The sequence below is a fragment of the Trypanosoma equiperdum genome, assembly GCF_001457755.1.
Source record: "Trypanosoma equiperdum strain OVI genome assembly, contig: ctg_1474, whole genome shotgun sequence".
NCBI lineage: Eukaryota > Euglenozoa > Kinetoplastea > Trypanosomatida > Trypanosomatidae > Trypanosoma > Trypanosoma equiperdum.
Genome location: NW_027123476.1, coordinates 127,913 through 152,917, shown reverse-complemented (window position 1 = coordinate 152,917; position 25,005 = coordinate 127,913). Strand labels below are relative to the sequence as shown.

General features: G+C 51.2%; 8 protein-coding genes across 8 annotated transcripts; all 8 read right to left on the bottom strand.

The window, feature by feature from the left end:
• Positions 1 to 609: 609 nt before the first annotated feature.
• Positions 610 to 3,069, bottom strand: TEOVI_000718700 (uncharacterized protein; the record flags this gene model as incomplete). Its single annotated transcript, XM_067221659.1, has 1 exon — positions 610 to 3,069. The coding sequence occupies one exon, from the start codon at positions 3,067 to 3,069 to the stop codon at positions 610 to 612; it is 2,460 nt and encodes an 819-aa protein (XP_067077760.1).
• Positions 3,070 to 3,743: 674 nt separating this feature from the next.
• Positions 3,744 to 5,009, bottom strand: TEOVI_000718600 (uncharacterized protein; the record flags this gene model as incomplete). The annotated part of the gene is made up of 1 exon (XM_067221658.1): positions 3,744 to 5,009. The coding sequence occupies one exon, from the start codon at positions 5,007 to 5,009 to the stop codon at positions 3,744 to 3,746; it is 1,266 nt and encodes a 421-aa protein (XP_067077759.1).
• A 1,907-nt stretch (positions 5,010 to 6,916) lies between these two features.
• TEOVI_000718500 (AAA ATPase, putative) lies at positions 6,917 to 10,762 on the bottom strand (the record flags this gene model as incomplete). Its single annotated transcript, XM_067221657.1, has 1 exon — positions 6,917 to 10,762. The coding sequence occupies one exon, from the start codon at positions 10,760 to 10,762 to the stop codon at positions 6,917 to 6,919; it is 3,846 nt and encodes a 1,281-aa protein (XP_067077758.1).
• A 618-nt stretch (positions 10,763 to 11,380) lies between these two features.
• Positions 11,381 to 12,313, bottom strand: TEOVI_000718400 (uncharacterized protein; the record flags this gene model as incomplete). The annotated part of the gene is made up of 1 exon (XM_067221656.1): positions 11,381 to 12,313. One exon carries the CDS (start codon positions 12,311 to 12,313, stop codon positions 11,381 to 11,383), a length of 933 nt encoding a protein of 310 aa, XP_067077757.1.
• Positions 12,314 to 13,467: 1,154 nt separating this feature from the next.
• Positions 13,468 to 19,548, bottom strand: TEOVI_000718300 (ATP-dependent helicase, putative; the record flags this gene model as incomplete). Its single annotated transcript, XM_067221655.1, has 1 exon — positions 13,468 to 19,548. The coding sequence occupies one exon, from the start codon at positions 19,546 to 19,548 to the stop codon at positions 13,468 to 13,470; it is 6,081 nt and encodes a 2,026-aa protein (XP_067077756.1).
• A 748-nt stretch (positions 19,549 to 20,296) lies between these two features.
• Positions 20,297 to 20,800, bottom strand: TEOVI_000718200 (uncharacterized protein; the record flags this gene model as incomplete). Its single annotated transcript, XM_067221654.1, has 1 exon — positions 20,297 to 20,800. The coding sequence occupies one exon, from the start codon at positions 20,798 to 20,800 to the stop codon at positions 20,297 to 20,299; it is 504 nt and encodes a 167-aa protein (XP_067077755.1).
• Positions 20,801 to 21,082: 282 nt separating this feature from the next.
• Positions 21,083 to 23,065, bottom strand: TEOVI_000718100 (Bromodomain, putative; the record flags this gene model as incomplete). Its single annotated transcript, XM_067221653.1, has 1 exon — positions 21,083 to 23,065. The coding sequence occupies one exon, from the start codon at positions 23,063 to 23,065 to the stop codon at positions 21,083 to 21,085; it is 1,983 nt and encodes a 660-aa protein (XP_067077754.1).
• Positions 23,066 to 23,553: 488 nt separating this feature from the next.
• Positions 23,554 to 24,399, bottom strand: TEOVI_000718000 (uncharacterized protein; the record flags this gene model as incomplete). Its single annotated transcript, XM_067221652.1, has 1 exon — positions 23,554 to 24,399. The coding sequence occupies one exon, from the start codon at positions 24,397 to 24,399 to the stop codon at positions 23,554 to 23,556; it is 846 nt and encodes a 281-aa protein (XP_067077753.1).
• Positions 24,400 to 25,005: the final 606 nt, after the last annotated feature.

Below are 25,005 nucleotides of genomic sequence, written 5' to 3'. Positions count from 1 at the left end.
GGGGGGGGAGGAGGGGAGGAAGAGGATAACACCAACATAATGTGACGGAGCCAAATTGCATTGGTCACCGCTTTTTCTTTGCGTGTTTCTTATATGAAATATGATAGGGGTGTTGCGCCTGCCTGGCTCTTCACCCAAGCAAATAAGAGGTAGCCGCCTTCTCTTCGTCAGGGAAAAGGTGGAGCCACGCGCTCCCTTTTCCCCATCTGAGCCCTGACAAGAGTCGGTAAGGTAGCAACCTAGAAGTGAGTCACATAATAAACAGAGAAACACCGATACCGATGTTTTACAAACTTTCCTCCATCAACCTCTTTGACACTCATTCACTCTTAATTACACTGAACACACGACCATGACGCCCTTTTCACCCCAAACCACTTGTTTCGCCCAACGTAATCTCCTTTTTTTAACTTTCAAAAGTCTCCCTTAGCCCTTTTCCATCCACTCTATTTGCAGTGCCGAGGAAGAATGAAACACATGCCTTCCTACCGCAGTTCAAAACCTCCCTAATCAACGAGCGACTGCCTCTTTCACCATCTGTCTGCCACACCCTTCCCCCCACCTCAATTTTGTTCCTTCTCTTCAACTAATTTCATTTTACTCACCTCTCTATTCTTCTTCATTTACAGGCCACTCATTTTCCAGCTTTAAGCAGTCCATTTCCTTGCGTGACCAGTCATTTTGCACTTGGAAGCATCTGCGAACTAACGCCGCCGCCTCAAAATGGTCTCGGGCCCCATAGCTCGCTCTCACAATGAAGTCAGCACACCACGCTGCACAGAGGCTCCGCAGTGATGGGACTTGGAGCACTTCTGCCGCGCGCATGACGCGCAGCAACAGAGCAACGCGCTCCGCAGCGGGGGGCTCTACTAGAAGCACTCTGGAAATTCCAGAAACCTTGAGGAACGGAGTGGGGTACGTATAACTCATATTTGGTGAATGCTCAACTATTTCCATCGCACGTGACACCTGCTCCTCCGTCTGACCAAGTATGTCGCGGTAGATGAAATTCCGCTCCCAGGGAGTCAAGAGTGCCACTAGAGGTGCAGTGAGAGGTTCAGGCGCGAGTGTGGGAAGGAGCTGCTCCTGGCGACTGTTCTCGTAGGGGTGTTGTTGATGGATCGTGGCGAAGTGCCGGAGGTACACGGCACAGTATCGCACGGCATCGGTTGATGGAGTTCGGTAGGGCCGCGACGCACGCTCATCTGCGCGGGGACCACGTGCGGAATGTATTTTGCGCGTCTCCGAGGTAGTCGATACTTCAAGCGACGGAGCACCGTCTAAAGGTGCAGACAAGTCCGCTGGAATGCAAGTATTGCTTGGGCGTAGGGTACTGCTGCTGGCTGACTTCCCCAGTGAAGATTTGTGTGAGGAGTGAAATGGTATTGTCTGACTAATCTCGAGGTTGCTACTCGCCCCGCTTCGCCTCGATTCCGTCTTTCCCGCTGCTTCCCACTCACCGGCTATCTCATTTGAATCACAAAACCAGTTCTGCAATTTGATGACGATTTCCTTGTCAGTGATGTGCATGCATTGCCGCATCGGGCGGCCCTCGACTTCTCCATTGGCACCTTCATCATCGCCGTCATCGCCTAAAGCACTACTATTGGGTTGCTGCTTCCGGGTCTGGGAAACACTATCCGCCCTCATGCTACTCATAAGTCCACGAGGACTTAGTGACCTTTCACCTGAGAAACGACTAGAACCCTCTATGGGAGATGACACGTCCTTGCCTTTGCTTGAATGCTGGCACAGTGGCCGCGAAGTGGTCTCTAACTGCAATGTCTCCTCAATTGTGGGAGATGCACAGTCACCGCTGGGGATTGTGGAGTCGTCTTCGTCCCCGATCATGCATGGGGTGCGTTGATGGTAACTCCCGGGGGACACAAGCCCCTCGTTTGTCTGACTGTTTGGTGTGAAGAAAGGCATGACTGATCCCGTTCCTGACGCTACGAAAACCTCCTGCGTAAGCCCCTCTTCTGCCTCGTCTGTTCTTGGCGACACGACAGCAGCGGCAACGGGGCTACATTTATTAGCCGTTACCAGCTCCTCGTCCTTTGACATCCTGGAGCCGCACACCTCTGAGGGACTTGATTCCACATTGGAGGTTTTGCCATCACGTTCAAGTGTTTCGGGTGTGACCTCCGCCGATAGGGAGGGGGGGTCCTTATTATCTTCAGCACCACGGTCGCTAGTCTGTAACTCATCATCATCTGAACCAAGCGTGATGGCGTGCGCGGCGGTATTGGTGCTCGGTGACACTTCGCGTGATTTGGTTGACGATCGTTTTTGTGACAGCTCATCCTTGCAGCCGCCTTCTTCACCCCCCATTCCTGCCTGTATTTCCTCTTCCTCCCCACTTCCCCTACTTTCATCATCATCCAAGGTGCTGGGCGTGGCGCTATCATCTCCACTGGTTCCCCCCTTATCTCCCCTAAGTGGCACATGATGTTCTAATGGCGTGAAACCACCACTGTTGCCAAGCACCGTCTTGTCTCCACTGGCGTGAAATTTCTCCTGACGATCGCCTTCCAGCCCTACCTCATGTCCGCGAGGTGTCGTTCCCTTTGCTTCTGATTCGGCTTTTCCTCCGTGCGTGCACACCGTTGGAAGAGAAAACGTAACAGGTGACGGTGAAGGAGAGTCGTTATCGGCTTCATCGTCGTCAAGAACACTCGCTGTGCCATCTGTATCGTCAGAGTTTCTCGATGGACTACCCTGTTCCCTACCGTAGCACGCCCGCTCAAACCCGTTAACTTTTCTACCTCTCAGTGCTGATTTGGACCCTAAAGACCGTTCGCACACGTCGTTGATTGAACCCACATTAAGACTCCTCATGCCGCTTCGATGGCCGTCGTAATCTTCGTCACCAATTCGGTCGGGGGTCCGCTCGGAGTCAGAGTCGCTGCATACGTACGTGTCGCCGTCTATTGCTGTCCCCGGTGACGCGAAGCCGTACATTTCTTCCCAACTGTCCAACACACGCCGCACCACTCCCGAGAGCTGCGCGGCTTCCTCTGGTACCGCGATGCGCGCACCATCCTGCGTCTGCAAGAAAATTAGAGGCATCTTTCAGTAACCATGCAGGATGGGGATGCTGTGGGAGTTCGGCGCTTGTGAACTCTTTTCTTTTCTCTACCGAGATCGGTTTCACGGGGGTTCTCTCCTTCCTACTGCCCCCTCTCCCTCTGCTGCCAGCTTTACCTCTTTTACTCCTTCCCTGTATTCTTTTCCCTTTTATAACAACAACAATAAGAAAGAAAGTACTTATATATATATTGCTTAGTTTGCTAAATCAACTATACAACAATGCTATCACAAGGGCCACGAAATGAACTTTCGGGACAACTTCACTCAAGATCGACAACCGCGTGGATGTCCATTTGCCTCTTCCCCCCTTTTGTTGTTTTCCAATCCTTTAGCATCCCCTGACTGTGCTTGGAGCAGCCCCTGACGAAATTCTCTACTTTGAGAGGAGCTGTCCTCGACTTGATGCAGCCTTCTGGAAAACATAAATGCCACCAATGACTCTATCAAAAGGTGAACGGGGCAAGTCAACCCGACGGACAAAAGACAACAGTGGTTATGGGAGCAAGCGGTAGCAACGTGCGTGCACCTATGCGCATACACACATATAAGAAGTAACATCAACACAACCGATGCCTCTTTTTGTAGTCACCCCCACAAAAAAAAAGGGTGCCATAAGAAACTTGTTTTGTCCTTTTCCCCTTCCGACCACTGAACTAACGATTCTTAACTTTGGACTCCAGTATGGACCGATGTCGTTTCGACTCACCTAAAACAAACCACTGAAACTGCCCACGGCGATAGTACGTTTCACATCGTGCTTGTGTGACATGCGGCGCTACTTCTCCACAGTGACCACCATCCGTGTTGCTGGAAACGTCGTAAAGACTCAGCACAGCAGACGCGAGAGGTACATCAAATGTACTGGTGCTATTCGCAATGAATGTCTTAAAGGCACACCCACCCACAGCTGTGGTGGAAGTGTTCTCCCATTCATCTCCATCCTCGCTATCATCTTCCCATTCGTCATCATCATCGTCATCGTAATCTCTGGCTCTCTTCTTGGATCGGTCTGGCGGCAAGGGCTGCTTTGCGTCAGCCTGCGGGCCCGCTTTACTTGTCATTGGGGACGCACATGCCAAAGCAGATAACATGCCTACTGTGGCAGAGAAATTATTTGAATTGTAATTCACCTCACTCACACCTAGACTTTTGCCGCGGTCGTCACAACCGATGCCATCAGCTTTCTTATAGGTGTTGAGATCAGCCTCTACCACGTGCAGCGGCACGCTAGTGGATGTGAAAGATGCATCACCTTCTGCGACCGAACACCACTCACTGAAGAGTACATCCGCCAACAACTCCACAGGTATTTCCGTGGGCTTTCGATCATCCTGCCACTTGTCGTCTCCCTCTTCTTTGACTCTCACGTCGCCCGCTGTAACAGCTACGATTTGCTCCATTGCATAAGTGAGATCTTCTCGGCGTATCGTTTTCCTCATGCCACCGACGCGCTCCCGCAGAATCTTTAGCAACTCTTCCACGAAAGTTTGCCGCCCTGCTGACTCGTAACGCCGCTGGAGGTGGCGGAGCACCCGGCACCGCGCAGCAGCTTCTGGTGGGCGTGGATGAGCCCATGGTGTCACCACTGGCGCAAGGTGGGATAAATTGAACCAACCATCCGCCATGGCACCCGTAAGAAAGGGATCTGCGCGCGTGTGGCCACTGACACGAGGGCGCAACCTGTTAGTGTCTGCCACCCACTGTGGGTTGGAGAGTGATGATGAACTTAATAGACGGACCCAAACCGGGAGAATGCCTTCAAGTGTTTTCCGCTGCTTAGCATGTAGAAGCGGACCCCCCGTGTCCTCACACTGCTGTTTTTCACCATCATACGCCGGCGAGGCTTCGTGCCCATCTAATACTGAGAAAAAGTTTTTAATAAAGCTCTCAGCGGTGCTGCCCTCATCGTGTGCCGCCATAAGCTGATGAAACGCTGTTGGAGCCCCTCTCCCCCTTTTCGTACCGTCGTTCACAAAGGCCAGCCAACAAAGAGAGATGAGTGAATTTTCAACAAAAATGAATACATCACCATCAGCATTACCGCCGAAGTGTTGACGGGGGAAGCAGCCGCGTTAACACTGATTCCGTTTAGCTGTTGGAGGACACACCGTTGACGGCAATCCAATCATCGGCAATGTTTTATTACGGTAGTAAACCAGGAGAGAAGAGGGAAATAATGTGCCAACAGCGGATTACCCAAATATGTTCGCTTGGGGGACAAATATAAATCAATCAGAACGGTGCTAATGAATGAATGACAAGGGAGCACATAGCCGCGGTGGTGCGACCTGTCCTCCAGCTAGAGTAAATCGAAAGTGAGTAAGGGGAACAACCGTCCCTTTTTTAAAGAAAGAGATCACGTTTGAGTCTCATGACCCTGAGTCCACACATGCAAAAAAGAATGTGTTTACACCCTCTTTTCTCTCCTTGATCGGAATACAACCCACACGATATGTATATATGCACGCTTACGACAACCCATGTGTACTAATGTAGGATTTGGAAGGCGAATTGTATGCGGTGCTACAGCTGTAACAAAGCCACCCCTCAATCCCGGTGCAGGAAGCCTGCTGTGGCGATTTTTCCGCACCAAAGCCCCACCGAAAGAACTCTGCGCAGGTGGCTCAACAGTTGTAATCACAACACTCCACGCACATTTCATTGATGTAAGCGACGCGGAAAAAGGAAGTCAGTCGATTCATGTCTGAGAACCTCCTTGTGTGTAGCGAGTTGCAACCACGGTTGCCCAAACAAATGTTGCCCGACCATTCGTCCTCCCTTCCCTTCCAAATCTCAAACACTAATTTCCCCCCTTCACCACACTGGTGGAGTAAAATAAACAAAGAAACAAAAAATACCCGCTCTTTTTCACCCAAATCACTGTCCTGCGCGGCTTTTCATTTTGTGTTCCCCCTCGTTCTTTGCCCACACCAGATGTGTTCACCACATGGAGCCACTCTAGCATTCACGTAATACCGTTCCTTTATTAGTTTATTACTCTGGGGTTGTTTTGGCCCCTTACTTTAGTTAAAAGCTCTCCTTTCCACCTCCTAATATCCTCCTTTTTTTTTCTCACCTTATTTTATTTCCTTCGCCCTCTTCTGATAACGCGTAGGAAAAATACACCAAGACGTTAAGAGGAACCAAATTAAGAGGAATATAGCACTGCGCACCCAATTCATAGACGAAATCAGTGACGTCAACGAAAAGGTGATGTGAAAATCAACGCTAAAGTCATCTGAAGGCGTTTAACAAACTTAGGGCGCCATTAAGCGAAATTGTGCGGGCTGCACGGCAGATGTTGCCGCTACTTGACTGCGGGGAAGCGTTCAGATGAAATCAAACTTTTCGCCCGTCTCCTTCGTCTGGTACACCCCCTTCTTCTCCCGTCCTCACTATTTGTTTCCTTTCCTCTTTCCGCCGCAATTAATTAGTTTCATGATCTCGCTTCCACCCTGGAGCAATTAAGCCTTCTTCATTCCCTCCCTCTCCCCTTACACACAAAAAAAAAGCAGGGGGAAGGGGAGGTGGGAAACGATGGTGATGGAGAGGGAGCATGACTCAAAAGTTTTTAAACAACTCCACTGTTTCTTTTAGTTATCATCCGGTCCACCGCCAATTCGATTCATGTAGTTCCGTTGACCACAATTGTTACCCGTACCCACCCAGTTTCAATACAAGGGGGACGATTTATAATCACAAAAGTTATGGCTCCGTTGCTAGTTATATGAAAGCCAGTCGGTAATTATGCCTTTTGTGATGGTTTCCGGGTGGAACAGAAACATGCCACCACTAAACGCTCCTTACACAACCCACGCCTGCACAATTAGGCGAACATTGAGTTGTGCGAGTGATGTTGCATTTCCTTTAGTTTCATGTTTTCTACTTCTTCACGAAGTAGCTCCATCGTCAAGAGTCTATTCGCTGCTGGTAGCGTTGCAACTTTGCAACACGCGCTAAATGCCGCTGCACGTATAAGTTTTGGGGACACAGATAATTTACTAAGCTCGTCAAGATCGATACCCTTCTCATCAACAGGTACGTTCTCCGGTAGTGCACGACCCCACAGTATCCGTCGAAGGTGTTGTGTGGGCAAACTAAACCTAATTTCTTGCTGAAAGATCAACGGTGTGGAGCGCAAGTCAAGGAACGACGATCCAGACCCATCGACCGTGGCTAAGAACAGTATAGGTCGAGGGAATTGTTTGGAATGGTAGTGGATGATCTTCGCTACATGGGCTCCTTGCTGGGAATGATTGAACAGCACCTGCGCCTGATCAAAGACGATAATTGCACCCAACGTAAGTGCCTCGCTGAAAACAGTACCCACCTCCAATTTGTCTAACAGCATGTGCTCCGCCAAGTTGCATAGACGAATGGTCGTGGCGCACTCATACGCAATGCCCTCCGCCGCAAGACTCTTGCCGCTGCCACTTGGACCATGGAAGAGGTACAACGATCCATTATCTGCACAGTCTTCCTCTTTAAAACCCCATTGTGCAAAAAGTGTGGTCCTCCCCTTTGCCAACCGTGCTACACCCTCCAACTGTTGTTGGGTCTCAGGTTCCAGTACAAGGTCGGAGAGGGAGCGCTTTGGAGTATGATACGACGCCGTTACGGTCTTGCCGGGTTTTTCAGAAGCAAGGAAGAAGCCTCGTAACTGCAGTCGCGCCCCCTCCTCAAGGTCTTGCATACATAACATAGGACTCGGCGATCGTTCCCGAGCCACTGCCTTACTGAGAGCCGTTAACACTGCGTTACGGATGAGCCCACCAGAGATTTCATAGTTTAGTGACAGGGCACGAACGGACACGTCCTCATGCAGAGAAAGGGCGCTGGGGATATGCGCCCGCCATATTCCCTCCCGCATCTGCTGATCGGGGAGCCGGAACTCCACCATCAGCGAAATGCGGCGATTCATTGCCTCGTCGATCACCTGCGCCTTGTTTGTTGCGAGCACAACAATCCCGTCGTACTTTTCAAACTCTGCGAGAAGGGATGTAACGAACGGGTTGGCCTCACGAGCTTCAAATATGGTTTCACACTCATCAAAGAAGATCAGCGCATCGTTTAATTTTGCTTCACGGAATATAAAGCGTAGCACGTCGCTTCCCTTTGCTTCCGACTTGAACTGTAGCATGTTAACTAGGAGTATCCGCTTTTTGAGCTCGTGTGCCACGGCATTTGCAAGCATTGTTTTGCCCGTTCCGCTTGGTCCGTAGAATAGGAACACCAGACCACTTCCCCCTGTACCGAGTCCCTCACCAAATCCACAGTTCCGCTTGCATTCCTCAAACATGCCATAGTGCCGTATAGTCGATAGAACCAGATCAGTCGTTGATTTTGGGAGGACGACGCTGCTCATGGAAACATTTGGTTGGTAAAGCCGCGAACCAGGTACCATTTCCGCCGTTTCACTCTCCGTACCCATCAGGTAGTCGACAATTTTGCGGTCAATATCAACTATGTAATCCATAAGGTCTGTGTTGAAGCAGCTTCGTCCTGAACCTTCAATGGACAGGGACAACACACCGTTGGATACTAGTGGCCCGGAAAGGTAGAACGCCTTGCGCGCGCTGACACGCTCCCGAAGAGTGCTACACAATACAAACAGTATGTAACCCACCGTCATCACACGCTGACCATCCCGCATCACGTAACGACCGTTGATAGCGATTAGTACGTCGTGCGAGACAACATTTCCCACCATCAGCAACAGTATACGCTTTTCGAGGTCCGACAACTGCAGCCGCTGGGATAAGGCCTCAGCCCGTGGAAGAAACGTGCCACACCTGAGCGTAGCCTCTGTACGCGCGAGGTGAACCGCCGTCTTAACTCGGACCTTCCCGTGTAGCTCCCGCATCGTCGCCTCTACCTTGTTCTTCGGTACAAATATGGCATCTTCTTCATCCTTCATGTCGCTCTCTGCACCATGAAGGCGCACTGTATACGCTATAAGTTTGAAGGACTCTTCCATGTACTCGATGTCGCTTGCATACGGTTTAGCACCTTCTTCCTCAATGTCCATACGGTCAGTATGACCTCCTGGCGCGCTCTTTTCTCGCGCAGTTGCCGCAAGCAAGGGTGATGTTAGGCCCCCCGTGTTGTTCGTTGTGGGAGAATGAAAGTTTGCCTGCGGGTGTGATCCACCACGACACTCCACGGCGCTCAAATCCCTTGCGGGCGCTTCACTGCCACTTGGTGCCACCGCTGATTGCGTACCAGGTGCCTCCAACCGTGGTGAACGGCTGCCGCTACAGCAACTTAGAGTATGTAGATTCATTTCTTCATCATCGTAATCATCATCGTCATTGACATCCCCATCGCCCCATCCGTTATTGCTTCCCGCCCGCTTTTCGCTCTTGCGGACGTTTGTACACACTGGCGTTTCCGCGGCGTTGCCTTCTCCCCCTTCCTTCACCCCATTTTCTGCAAACTTGGCACGAATAGTAGCGCGCTCCTCGGTGAGGACGTCAGCAAGAGCCGTTTTTTCCAGTTTAATAAGCTGATCCTCCGGGAGATTATCTCCGACAAGTGCAGCAATCACCTCTTGCGGCATGTACACCCTGGACTCCATGAACGTCGTCTTGAATTTGGATTCCGTGGCGATTACCCCTTGCTTCACATGGTTGCGATAGTCGGCGAGAAAGTGCATGAGCTGTACGGGATTCAAACCAGTCCTGGAGGCGAGTGTACCAGGAGTGGTGGAATCTTTCGAGCATTTCTGCGGCCACACAGAGCCACTATGACATATAACAAGATACGTAAGGGCAGCGGTCTCGTGTTGACTAAGGCTTAATTTGTTCGAAAGCCGAATAATGCGTGGAGGCCGTGCCATTTTCTGCAGACGGATGGCCGTATGTTGGACGTAGAGCTCTGCCACTACGGATTGGCAGGGTCTGCACTGCTGGCAGAAGTCCAGCCGGGCTGTCATCAGCATACGAAGCACGTGCTCGTTACAACCCACGAGGCCCGAGGTACCTTCCACCCACCGACGCCATATGTAGCGCATCTCGTGCGCCATAAGAAACTCACTGTCATCTGCAAACGGAGGAAGGCGGACATCCATAGCGCGACGCAGGGCGGCTACCAACAGAGTCTCAGTTTCCCCAGCGTGTCGGCCCTTTGGAGCGCTGCTGCTAGTGCCGTTGACATTTCCCCAGGCCTCGAATGATTCCCCCCGAACACGCTCGTTGTTACCGGTTTCATCCTCGGCCCCTTGAGTGGGTGGGAGAAGAGGAACTCGCTCCAGGTAAGTGACGACCTCGTTTGGAATGGCAAACGATTTCAGCATCTCAAATCTGTATGGTGGTGCAGGTTCCCTCCCCCCCACCTGCTGTGAGGTTATGGTGCTGGTGTCACTACCCTCCGTGCGTGTGCTCCTACTCACCGTGGTATTACCATCCAGGCTACCGTTTCCAGGAGCGTGAGGGCGGCTCGCAGCACTGCCACTGTGGTTCAGATAAGTGACCTCCGATGGCGGTATAAGTTGCATGTAGTGATGTACCAGGGGGGTTAGGAGGTCCAGCTGACTCACCGGTTCTCCCAAAAATTCCTCCTCCTTTTGTGTGGAAAGGGTGGAGAGAGTGACAACCATCCCAGCCTGCGTGCAGTCGGTGGAGGAGGGAGTGCCGACTGCTTCGCTGCGACTACGACGGCTTCGTTTCGGCATTCGGGTTACTTCTCTTGTCTCTCTGAAGCACAGATGTGAGGTCGGAAGCGTTAGACCAGAATACTAGTAAACGAAGAAAGAGTACGGGTTCGCAGTTTCCGAGGGAAAACGGAGGAAGCAGACGCAAGAGAACTTAAGGTGACACAGCTTACTGGAGTGTGTTGTCACCTTTATTCCTCCCGCTTCCCGCACACCCGCTACCGCTTTTGGCTTTTGTTTGCTTCCCTTTCTACTAGTGAGCTCGTGGGGATACAGCGGCGGGGCAGAGCATATTAAACAAAACGGGCATGTTACACGGAAGAGAGCAAACAGAATAAGATATTTGGGAACGCTATTTCACCATTGACGGGGTCACGCCTGATCCAAACGAATGAACCGCAAACTCACGTCGCACCCCGGGTTCCCAAACACCACGAGGTGGTGAGAGGAAAACTCGAGCAAGGGCTGAGAGCACACCACACACACACACACACACACACACACACAAACACACACACACACACACACACACACACACACCCAACACACACACACACACACACACACACACACAATCAAGACAGCGAGACCGTCGTGACGCCTACGTATGGCGGCAGCGGTCCGGAATTAATTTTTCATTCAGTACCGACAATTGTGGTCTGTATGCCCCGTGACACCACATCTTGAGCATGCAACCGTTACCAGTACCAAATCCTCGTCGTCCACGCTGGGATGTTGGCCCCTAACTGCGTCAGCATTAGCTTCCGTACGCGCCCGTTCCTGTTCCGCGCGGCTTCGCAGGTAAGCCTCTGCCTTTTCCCATGGTGTAGCTTGCTCCCCTTCCCTTCCGTTGTTTTGACCACTGTGTTCTCCATTGGGACCCTGGTTGTGTGTGTGCGCCACGTCATTTGTCTTCCCCGAGCTGTCGGGTAAGGCGGTTGGGCGCCCATGGCAGTGTTGGAGTGGTTCCACACCGAAGGTACACACAACACGTGCCATGGTAAGCTGTGCGTCGTATGGCATCTCATCCCACCGAACGGGGAACTTTGGTGGCGGCTGCCTTTGTTGTTCCTCCGCCCCGTTGCTATTCCAATGGAACAGTTTCCTAATGTACACGAAAACAACGCCGACATCTTCGGGTACCATTTTTTTGTCTGTGTAGACAAAGCGCCACATGCAACAATCTTCTTTCCATTCCACTTGCGCCACGTCAGCCATCATATCTACGGTGCTCCCTTTGTTTGAATTGAAAAGGGCGTTAACTTCAGTAGCCGCTCTGGTGTAGCACGTCTGACAATCAATGAAGCTGTAGGCACTCGTGTCATTGTTCCGCTCACCGTCGCCTTTCAGCCTATCAGCAACGCCCCGAAAGAAACAACGAAACAGCGCGCAACTTGATGACAGAACTTCCACAGTTGATTCAAACCTCTGACCGCGTACCACTACTTGAACCCGTTGCTGCTGAAGCTGTGGGTCCGTGTGCAGCATCTGGCTGTGAGCAAACGATTGCAGAGAATGGGGAAAAACTGGGTCATGGGTGAACTTGCTTGCCCCTAGGGCCTCACGTCGCATAGGGGAACACAATCATGTGGGTAGTCGATTCCAGTTACACAGTAGGCGCGTGTCTGGGCACGTCGAACACGGTGAGTGTTCAAAATCGTATAAATAAAGGGGGAGGGAGTACGCGGTTATAAAATTATGACCCAATGGTTTCGGGTAGCGACGGGGTCATATTGACCTAAACCTGCTAAAAGAGGTACGTACGCACTACTTCCATTCGTGCCTAGTTGCGCTCTCAAATAACCTTCTCCACGCCTTCTCTCACCCACTGCGACTGGCAAACGCGCTGGCATTGTGGGTTCGGGAAGCCCACTGCACACCCCCAAATGCCAGACACCGTCGCCACTCTATAATGAGGAGCGCCAACAGTGCTTCCGTCTTTTCCCTCTTTCTTCCCTCTCTCCTCCTTTCCAAGAAAAAAAAATAAGTAGAATGTGGCTGTCACATACGATGGCGCCCCACCTCACCTCCAAAACGAAAAAAAAATTCAAAATGCCACTCCCTGCTTAACCCCTGTTTTAACTTCCTTCAGACACTGCAGTCGCGTAAATAGAACACAAATATATCCCGTCAGCGCCAGAATTGAAGGGGAGTGCATATGCGCGCTCATTGAGGAGGAAGAGGGGAAGGGGGGTAACCAAAGTAGTTCCTTTTTTTTCTTACCTGCCATATTTCTGATGTTTCCTCGAGGTAAAAGTGATCCGAAAACGCAGTGCACATGTATGGTAATGTAGTGCGGATTGATAATGGGGGAAAACGATGGTCATCCTTGCATCGGCTTAGCTGAGGTGGGCACATGCTAAAGCAAGCATGTCACGGACGAGGTGCCTTCCTTGCTTACACGGTGATCATTCATGTTTTTTTTCTTTTCTAAACTACTTTAGTATGAAAGGCAAATTTTCGCACGGCGTGATCGGCCCCATCCAAAACTGTACACACAGTGTCCACCGCTCTTCCGACCCGTGTTTTAGTGCTGTTTCCCTTCTGTTATTTTCCTCCATCTTACCGTTCCATTTGACCCACACTTGCTTCCTCCATCTCCTTTTCCACTTTTTCTTTAACCCTTAAACGATATTCCCTGGGGAGGAGGGGGACATCATTTTATTTCTCACACACGCCCTTTGTGGACACCCACCCTCTTGCAGATCCGTCATAGCATTCTTAACTCACACGGTACGTATTAACTCTTTTAACACGTTAAGTTCTTGGCTATTCGAGAACCAGCTTACTTGTTCAGGCCATTTCTCCGCGTACCGCAACATTTCTTCAAATACAAGTGGATCATCATCCGGCCGCAACACTGGAGCTTCCACTGTTTCCACATCACTGTTGCCATCATCCTCATCCATAGGCAACTCGGGCTGGTGACTAACAGTTATGGGGACTGACGTTCCGGTACTTCCCCATCCACCTTCTGTCCTCCTTTTATCCGACAGTTTCCCCCTGTGCACTATCGCTACGTCAATGAAGGTTTGTCGATGACCAAAAACGATACAAAATTCCCTCGCACGCGTGAGAGCAACATTGATTCGATGCCAGTCCTGTAAAAACCCAAGTGTTGATCCATACCTTGAGCGGTTGTTTGTTCCGGCCCCCCCGTTGCGTACAGGCGCTCGGACACAGCTGATAAACACAAAATCCCTTTCCTTCCCCTGAAAGCTATCCGTGGTTGCAACTTGCATCTCGCTCCTGCGCTCCTCAGGGGTGAGATTGCTAATAATCGCTTCCCTCTGAGCACGGTAAAAAGTGATAATACCCGCATGTTTTGCAAACTCTGACACCGTAAGATTGAGAAACTTTCGAAATCGGCGTACGTGTTCTGCAACCACTTTTGCCTCGGTGTTGTTAACCACAGAAGTGCCTCGAAGTCCACCCTTTCCGCTACTTTCCATGCGACCCTCATGTACATCCACGAATATTAGTCGCGGGAGCTTTTCCAGCTTAGTCCGTGTTGCCAGGTGAATCACCGCAGAGGCCGGAATCGCCCTTCGTAGTACGCTTTCATGCGTGCGGAGCTTCCCCTCGTAGAAATACTTGTTTGGGAAGGCACAAAGGCTAGGGTGCATGCGAAATTGTGTGAGCAGCGTGAAGGGGCGGTGACCCTCGTTGAGTAAACGTTGAAGGAGGCTGCGTCGTAGCCCACACGCCGCAGACTTCTGAGAAAGAACGGTCGGCTGAAGTTGTCGTGAGTCACCGACAAGAACGACGCGCCGCTTTGCAAGCACAAGCGCGAGTAGGGCTTCGGGCTCTGTGCACTGTGACGCTTCATCCACTACCACCACATCATATTCTGAAAGAAAGCGTTGTATCTGTGGTATAGAACCAATGGTAGTACAGACCACGGAAGCATCACGGATTATTTGGTCCTTCTTTTTGCTTCTACCATACAACATGACATTGCTGCTGTCGGCGCTGGCAGGAAGCGCCCTCTTACCATATGGTCGGCCATTTGTATCCATTTCGGCGTGGAACGTCTGCTGCCCACCCGCATCATCACTCGTCACATCAGTGCAGTCGTCAAGGAACACCGCTGGCCTTATGGCGAGGACCTGTGGGTCAACACTCTCCCGCACCCCAACACGCAGCAAACGACGGTTAGCCAACTGTGGGGCGCGCGTTAACAGGCTCCGCAATCGCAGAAGTACTTCATCCACCGCACGGTTAGACGAAGCACATAGCAGCACTCGCTTCCCTTCTTGGAGGGTTTTCAACAAATTAATTGTAAGGGCAGCGATAGTTTGCGTTTTCCCCGTCCCAGGTGGCCCCTCAATGATGGTGATATCTGGCGGCGCCGCATCTAATCTCTTCTCGCCGAGAGCTTGTTCTTCCCATTCACTTACCAACGCAACAAGGGCGACGGCAACCGCACGGGCCTGAAATTCGTCAAGGCAGTCGCGTAACAGGAGCTTTTTGGCAAAGGTGTCCCACCTTTCAGTTTCGAATAGCACGGTGTCCAGCACACGTGCATGCTCCTGGGCCTTGCGTGCAGCCAACCTAGGCTTCATCAAGGTGCTAGCTATGCACCTACGCTGCACGTCGAAGAGAGCAGATACTACTGCGAGCGAGGGGCCAAGTGGAAAAAGCCGCTTAATATAGAAATGTTTTTTATGCATGATGAAGGCGCGCAGTGCTTGTGCAAAGGGTATTAATGGTATGTTCCAACCATCACTAGACTCAAGGTCTGGGCGTTTCGACTTCGGCGGCGTGAACACGGTGAGAGTTGCGCTGCTCTGACCCTGCTGCACCACGGTAACAATACATATTTTTGGCATGCACCCCATTGTGGCCCACACTGTCGGGGTGTCACAGCCGCCAAATGCATCTGGTAGCGCCGACCTCAAGGGACCAAGCGGGAACATTAGCACAGCAACATCACCTTCCAATAAAACTGTACCTATTGACGGCAGAACCTTCGCTTCCCCACCAAGGTTAGCGAGTGTGATGTTGAACTGCATACGCGTCGGGTCCACCGGATTTACAGTTGCGTTACCTGTGCACACAACAGAGACTGAATTTTCAACAATCCAGGATGCGGGGCGCGTCCCGCCCTCCACCACACCCCTGACAACGCTGTTATGAATGGTGTCATTATCCTCATCTTCACCAATCATGTCACCATACACGATGTCCTCCGGGGGGCGATTTTTCCCAGTACGGTTTCTCCATCGGCATCCGTCCAGCATTTCATCAAACTTGTGGTATAGCTCGTGGCGTAACTCCACTGCGATGTGAGGAAGGAATGAAGACACGTACGCGGTAAAGCCACTGTCCGTGGCTGTAGCAAAACTCTCCGGTATAACGGGCGCTTCTTCGGCTAGGCATGAAGCGCCCGTTCCAATAATATCGCTTACTGGCGGAGGACTCCGTAGGAAGTCTGTATACCCGACGATACGCCGTATCGCGTCATGGCATTGGCTCAATTTTTTAGCCTGTGTAATTTCACGAACTTTGCGTTCTCTTAAAAGTTGCAAGTTGGAGACGCCGACAGACTGACTTCCGTTCTGCCTTTTTTCTGCAACCCCTGATGCCGCCAAAAACTGCTGCTGTTGCTGAAAACGCTGCTGTAACAACGCGTTTGAAATCAAGATCCGATTTGGCACAGCAGGTCTCTGACCCTTCGGAAACATCAAATCTCCCCCACGTGGGCGCTTCATCCCAGTGGTTGCCTCTTCCGTGCAGGTGACATTCGCTATCGTCCGATGTTCCCCCTGTTGGTTCTGCCGCCTCTCGTGATCCACTTGAAGTTGCACGTGAGATAAATTGAAGTCAGTTGCTGTTGGTCTTTCTGGCATCTGTCGGCCACGAGCCTCCAGTTCCCGCTTCTCCTCCATCGTGAACTTTTCTTCCTGGAGGGCTAGTGACATGGCGGAACGGTTATGGGCCTCTTTTACCTCTCGAATAATCGCAGTTAACCAGTGAATGTCGGCATTGAGGAGCGGAATAAGCCTATCCCCTTGGAAGTGCGGTAATAACTTGCTAAACGCTGAATGGAGTCCCAACGTAAAGCTTTCGTCCCGCGGCAAAGAGCTGAGCACCCGGGCAACATATAATAACGATTCTGTGAAATTGTGGGGAACGTAATAAATCCATCCCCCTAACACCGCTAGCATCAGCCGTTGTGCGCACCGACGCAGCAGCTGAGGGTCGCACCAGCGCTCCAGAAAACTCTGGAAGTCCTCATCAAGTCCGTTTACACTGTTGCCGCAGTCACTACTATCGCTGCTGCTAACGCTACTGCTGCGGCTGATCATGTTGTGGACGCTACAAGCAGCCGTGGCTGTTGGTGCATCGGCGGCCTGTCGTCTTGTTTGTGCCGCCCCTAACGTATAAGTCGTAATTGGTGGAAGCAGCACGATGACTTTGAGCGATAGCTTACCGCAGAGGGCTGAGGATAGTGGAGAATGCTCCGCCACCAACGCACACAGCCACCACATTACCGTCAGAACCCAGTCCGCTACTCTTGACCTGTCGCATGCACTCATTACGTTTACCCACATAACTCCTCTTGCACGGGCCGCGTCATTCACTTTCTTCTCGTCGAGCAAAAGCGGGTAGTCGTTGAGCACCTCGTCGTTAAGAATGAGTTTCTGCATCATCCAGTTCGCCGCTTCGGTGTAGATGGCTTCTCTATGAGCGGCAATAGGAAAATACAGGTTTAGTATTGTCTCACCGACTTCATGCATGTTTTCGTTCCCGGAAAGAAACAAAACTCCAGCGAAGTGTCGAACGTGAGAATCCGAGGAAGAGGAAAGTGTCGCAGCCGACGTCCACGCGTCGTCGTCAACACCACTACGTGTACCAGGAGTATTTCCACCTTTTTTTGTGATCTTTCGTTGCTTCATCACAGCGCTCGCGGCTCCACGGAGTACGCGGGCGACCTCACTCATACATTTATCCACGAGTGACGCAAGGGGTTGTGCGCCCCTTTCCTGTCCTTCTTGATTGCGCGAAAAAAGCCAAATACAAGCAGCAGGACACTCAACAAAAACAGTTAACACCTCCAGCATTGAAAAGAGCTGCAACTGCGGTGATGGCGAACTCGACGCTTCAGTGACCTCCAGCGCTGCCGTACAGACCCTCTCCAGCAACCGAGGAAACACTTCCCACAGATCCCGAAAACAGCCTGCGGGGAGCGACTCGTCCGTTTTGGTGAATGCTTCCACGTCCGCGCGCGCAAAGTGTCTCAGTAGTAGCACCACCGAAATAGTGTTTGAGGTGCGACGTAAAATTGCGAATGCAATGTCAGCGACGCCCCTCTGAATTGACCGAAGAAGGTTGTGGTGGTTCTGTGTCGCTACTACTTGTGGAACTTCATCTGAGAGAGAGCACATAACGTTGCTTAGTGTGTGAATCACCACTTCCATATTGCGAAATGCAGCGTCACTGCACCCACTTCTGGCGGTGCGTGCTGTTTGTTCCGCTGCTCCAAAGTTGATATATTTACCTATGTTCTTCGAAAAAAGAGTTGCAATCCAACCGGCCAATTTTCCTGGATGCGGTTCGTCTGCTGGTCTCCCAGAGGCGTCGACTGGGGCCCCGGTTTCCGGTGTAGATTTTGGGGGTTCGATGTGCGCAGCCAACCACCACAACTCCCGCAGCCGTTGCCCATACCATTTTGCCCTTCGCTTTCCTTCACATTCACCTGCGTTTTTTCCATTGGTTATGACCATGTGAAGAATGGTCCTCGCGACACTCATCCGCGGTTGGCCACTGGGTACCGATGCCGGAAGTGCCGTTCCGTCCTCCAAGCAAGCACTAAGCATCGTTGCCAGCAGTTCCGTCGTGGGTTTCGACAATTGCCCCTCTTTGGGATCCCTGGCACTGGAAAGTAACCAATGAATAATTGCACCACCTCCAAGTGTTAGTACCACCCCTTCGGACACCTGAGCTAGAGCTAACATCGCGTGAGGGACATTGCTGGCACCTTCAACGCTGCCGCTGGGTGTTTCATGTCCTATCGCATACTGCTGCTTCAGTTCCTTAGAAATGTCCATGAGTTCTTTGTCTAGGGCACCCAAAAAGGCGAAAAGACTGCAAAATCCGTCGGCAACTGCGCACCGCACCTTTTCCTCTGCCACCGGCATGGGTATGCGCACGAGATGCCTCAACGTACACAACAACTGCAGGGAAACAAACCATACCGCCTTCGCTGCGGTAGCTGGTGTATCAGCATCCCTTCTGAAGTGGCTCACTCCTGAGAGTTCTAGAAGCATCTTTCGGGACAAAAAGCGCACTACTCTGCGCCTGTGAAAGAGCAATAAGACCAGAGCACCGTGAAAAGCCGTGCTCTTCGACGCAGTAAGCAAACTCAGCAAATCAACGTCGGACCCTGTGGAGGCACCTTGTGCGAAGGACTCGCCGTAATCAGGTTTATCTGATAGGACGTGCTCGAGGGCCTTGTGCACTACGGGTGAGCTTGCTCCAAAGGTGGGCCCCACGGGGATTAGGCCACGCGATAGTTGTCTCACCATTTCGGGAATTTCTTCTAGTGTGAGTTCACTCTCACATAGAACAACTTCTTCGCTAGCCCCTTTCCCACTTTCCGCTTTATCGTCAGTGCTCTGAAGCGGGCCATCCTCCTCAAGGACTTCCACTTTAGTTCCCTTCGGGTACGCAACGAGACATTGGTGCAACTTCCCGACGGGCGTGCATGGGTCCCTGGCTACCCATTCCGCCATGAACTGGGCGTACCCAAAATTGTCCGGAGCTATCAACCTCGGGAAATGAGTACAACCATGGTCATCCATATCCTTGTTCACAGATAACAAAAGTTAGCGTGACTGTTTGCTTGTGGCCGTCTGAATACAATATTTACTTTTCCCTCTTTTTCGCCGAACTCCCCTTTTCGTATTTACTGTTTCTGCTTTGAGCTCGCCCCCCCCTTCCCTATCTCGGCCTGCCTCCACACCTGTATTCTCACGGCCGTACAGACACTAAAAAAAAATACAAAAGTGTTTGGCCGCAAACGCTAGCTGGTGCACGACCGGAAATTATATCCTTTCACCTTTCCAAGTAAAAAAATGCGCGTGGGAAAGTGATTGCAAGTTTAATGATATACAATAACTTTAAAGATCAGAGGAAGGGAAAAAAAAGACTCCAAATCTTCTCCGTGTGGAATAAGATGTGAAGTGCCACAGAAGGAAGAATCCATCAAGCGACGACTACAGAGAATACGTTAGGCCGCCTTCAAACAAACAAACGGAGCGACGAACACGTAAAAAGCCACCTACCACATCGAAACTTCAATGTGATACGATTTTACTCCGCAAGCACTTCACCGGTTTGGGTTGTTGACAGCAACCAAGTCGTATATGAAGGGAGCAGGAACTGCAGCGGCTATGATCCGCTCCCTCACCCGTGTGGCTGTCGCGACGCCTCTCCCCTCTCTTTCTCATAATTTTATAGTTTCTCCATCAGAATTCCATTACGTACGGTGTTGTGAAGGTGAGTGTATGCGCGCGCGTGTGTGTAGTTGGGAGGAGGGGGGACTTTCCCCTATTGCGATTGGAGTTTATCGACTGCCCTGCCGTGTATCTTGAATGCTGGTGTAACCCACACTCCACAGGAGCACTGCGAGCCAACCCACGATTGTGTACCAATCTTCGCGGAACAGGAATTGTTTGGGCAATATACCGTATCGGGAAGCACACTAGTGCCTCCACTTTCGCAGTGCGCTTCACGACTTTCTGCAGCCACCCATATTGAGACATCGGGGTTAAGAAAATAGCTGGTACACACACCCGCATTTTGCTGATCGCTCTGCTGTTTGGGGGCACCTCGCCGCCCGAATGCCTTCGGGCCTTTGCTGCTTGAGTCCGCACTGTGTGGCATAATTTCTTCGTGAGTGAAGAGAATGCGTCTGCAGAGGCGACAAGCGTACACAAATGATGAGTCCTCAGTTACTACTGGAGTTTCCTCATGCTTGCCGCTGGTCCCTGCAGTCACTGAGGTAACGGTGCTACCACCCCCTTTTGTGTCGCATCCTGCCTCCTGACTCATGGCTGTATGCTCAAGAGAGAAATCAAAGACATCAAAGAAGAGAGGAGACCGGGGAAGAGGAAGGGCTAATTGATCAGCTAAGATAAACATGTAGAAAACAGTAATAGATCTGCCGCTGTCCACATTAACGTTGATGGACCAGAACACCAGTTGGTGCGCCACGAGGGAAAAAGACGCGCCTCGCTTTCGGTTTCTTTTTTTTTTTTTAAATTGCTAAGCGACAAATAATATTTAATACCATCATAGCCGACACGCGAGCCCTGTGCAGTGAAAAAAAAAAACTCACAAGGCGGGAGCCTCAGCTTGTTCTTTTAGTGATTCCGAATTCTGACGGGAGGCGGTTATTTTCTCTTCATACCGCGCAATGAAAGACAGGAGCTCTTCCGTAATTTTCGCAATTTTCCCAACAACACCTTGTTCCACAGTGGTAAGGTACAATTGCGCATTTCCGGTTCCATCGCTCTTTGCCGTGTCGACCTCCGCGCACGCGAGCCCCAAGAGCTGCGGAAGGTGCTGCAGGAAGCGGACGAGGTAACACAAATGGGCCTCATCAAGCCAGCAGCAGGAGACGTGACTACTCACCGCAGGTGCAGTAGGCAACAGGGAGGCATCGGCTACGGCCATCTGAGCAGCCTTTGCTGCCGCCCAATCGTACATCTCCGCCTTTTCCCGATTGTAGAGGACAATGTGGAGGAAAAGCCGCTCGAGTTGTTGCTTAATAAGGGTGACGTAGTCACAGTAAAGATTTTCCTCTTGCTGAGCGTACATGAAGGGGTTGACAAAATCCTGAGATTCGCGTTGTGCCTTGTGGAAGTCACGCACAGAAATGATAAACGCATCGAGTACCGCGCGGCAGCTGAGCGCTGGCTCATACATTTGTGGGGCGTCACCACTCCTGTCAATCTCTGGGACCCCATTCGTGCCGCTCTTGTCATTTTCCAACCTGTGGATAAGTCGTGCATGTAGCGTTTCCCTATGCAAATGGTCTGATATCAGTCTGCGGCGCAGTGTACTCGGTGTGTTAAACACCGGTTGAAGAGCTGTGGGCTGAACTATGGGGGTAACCGTATTGACAACGTTAACATGAGCGGACAAGGTGGGAATTCTTGCTGTTCCTGGTATCGTGGCCTTCCTTGGTGGGTTCATGGGCGTCGCAGTTGTGTGGGAGGGAGGAGAAATGCTTTGCGCCACGTTTTCCGGTGCCCCGACATCCCCTCGATTACTGCGCTCACTGCCTTCAATCTTCTGTTTTAACTGACTTTGCTGCATTTTCTTTGCTTCCTGTACGTACACCTCAACACCAGTTCGTGTTCCCCTGAGGGAAGGATCAATACGGAGCACGAAATCATCAATCTTTTTGTGTGCAAAATGATGAAAGGACGCCGCCCGTCGTTCCCACTCCACCACCCCCGCATTGAAGTTCACACAGTTCCTCACCATCAGTTCCACATCATCCCGCAGTGATGTCAGTGATTCCGCTATACTACTCCCCATGTAAAGTGTGGGGTCGTCCCCGGTTCGTCGTCGTCTATGTTGCTGCCCCAAGTAGTACCCGTTCTGTGCACGTTCCTTCATGATGATAAGGTTCATCTTCAGGGGGCACATAGCCTCGTAGGCGCTTTTCAACTCTGGGTACGCCTCCGCTACATCGACGGCAAAGGCGCCATCATCCTCACGTCGATTCAATGAATCGATGAGTTTGATCAATTCCGCGCTTCTTCTATTGCTATCGTCCTCGCTGGTAGCAATACCATTCCCCCGACCCGGTTGCCGCCTCGAGGAGTCGTTATCCACAGCTTCTGGCCCTCTTTCCCTTGATTCCCCGTCACGACCGCGTTTGCCTGTAGAATGTTTCTCTGGGACCGACACTGACGCCACACGGAAAGAGGAAAGGCGCCTGCCACCCACTTTCTGCGAAATATATGCATCTATTTTGCCCATTGCAAACTTCTCAAAGGTTCGTGCGGCATCTGCATAGGCCCCCTCCGCGCCGTTAAAAAGGATGCAGTTGTTAACCATCAACCTGATGTCTTCCTTTAATGTCGTCAGCTGCACATCATATCCGTATGCACCCTTCGCCGCGCGGTCAGCAGCCGTCGCTAGATCACATCGGTTTGGACACACCTTCGTGTAGCTTTCTGCAAGTTCCGGGTACTGCAATAACACATCCTGTGAAAAAAGTCCATTTTCTTGTGGTCGGTCGAGCGAGCGGACGAGTGACACCATTTCCTCTCTGGGGTAAAGCAGCTGCCGGTTTTGACTCATGGGCACGATCGGTGTTGCTGCGTCTCCATGCAAGAGAAATATATGTACAGAATTGTGGGTGGGAAGACAATATTGAAGAAAAAGATGTTTAAGTGTTTTTTTTTTTGGGGGGGAAGGAAACAGTGGAGAAAAACAGCAAAGAAATATCGGAGTAAAGGAAGTAAGTATTGCACCCGAACAACAGTAATAGAGTGTATTCCGTCGAGCTTTCTGTTGCAATCAAATCCACGTCGCCACCATCATCGCCCACTTCTGGAAGATGCGACACAATGCCATACCATTTTCGATTCCACCAAATAGACAACTTCTTTTTTTCATTTGAAAAGAAACCGTGCAACATAATATTCCATTTCCCTCCCTCAGGGACACTACCAGACACTGTCCCGGGGGTGTACACACACTCCACTTTTTCTGCCTCGTGTGCATAAGTAAATGCGTCTGCGTGCCTTCTCCGCATGATGCGCAGAGATGCTTGTTTCCTTTTCGTTTCACACACGTGAAATTATTTGTTGCACTCGCATGTACTCATCCCCAGTTAGTGTTACAACGCCAGTAGCCCTCTTGCGGTCTCTGTCCTGCACCTCTGCTGAGCCCCGGGGTTGACAGCAGGACTGGCGGCGCCTCCTGGAGGGTGTAAAACACCTACCGACTTTCCCTGATGCAGGCGTCAGGGAAACTGTCGTGGCTGAAGTGGAAGGAGGTACGGAAGTTCCTTCACTTGGGTTTGGAACATGGGGGAAGCAGTTCAGCCGCGCGGGCAATGCGGTTGATGGAGCAGCACCTACACGTTTGGACGACGAGGCGCTACCCATATGTGACCTTACGAAGGGCCCTGAAGAGGGGCGTGACAACGTCGGGGCTCGATTCTTTCGGTGTTTGTCAGCCTTACGTCCGCTCACAGACCATCGAGGGACCTGTTGTGTGTCGTACCGACTCCAAGCGGCATCTAACAGTTTGATTGGTTGTTCAACGGTTGAAACGGACACCGTCGAGGTCCGTCGGAAAGAACCTGTTGTATATAAACCCTGCGGCCCCTCTACATTTTGACATTCCCCTTCTTTGATCGATCCCCTTTCGTCTATAGACACCATTACGTCTGCTGCGGGCTCCTGGTGTCGTATGTCAGCAACCTCTTCCGTCACACATCCGCTGCGATTTCCTTCTTTATTTTCGAGTGCCCTCCGGTGACAAGCATTAGCGGCACCGGACTCATCACAGATGTAGCCACGGCGCCGCAGTTCGTATGTATTTTCGTAGAGCTTGGCGGTTTCGCGCCGACGCGCTGCTCGCAACCGCTCCGCCGTTGTACAACCATCGGAACGAGGTGTCCACATCGCTTCCGTATGCTAATTGTGGTGGTAGTATATATCGTTTTATGTAGTGTCTATGGTTTGAAAAACGAGCAGAGAAGCTCGAGCCCAGTCCGTACTTGTGATTGTGACGATCTGAGAGTAGAATATATGCTTTCCCGCGTTTCGATGCTTTTCTGTTGCCGCCACCACTATTCCTTCCTGCTACGGTACAATCCCTGTCGTTGCGCTGTCGTTGTACTAACCCCGAGGGGCTACGATTACAGTAGAGTAAGGCGCTAAAAAACAGATGCATATCGACACCGTATACGCATTTCCGCAAAGAAGCACACATGTAAGTTACCACAAGTTCAAACAATAAGAACAGTAACACCAAGGGAAGGGGAGAGGAATTATAGCACATGAGTAAAGGTTACTGTTCAGCACTACTCTCACTTGAACAACGTTGTACACAGCATAGTTGCTTAGGGAAACAAGAAGAATACCATATACACTGGCGGATTCGCACCTACTGTACAATTAAGTGGATGCACCAACAACTGAAAAATTGCACCCGCCGTGGCAGTTGAAGAGTGGACCTGAGGGCTGTGACAACACACAGACCGCGGAAGCTACATATCGCTGTGACAC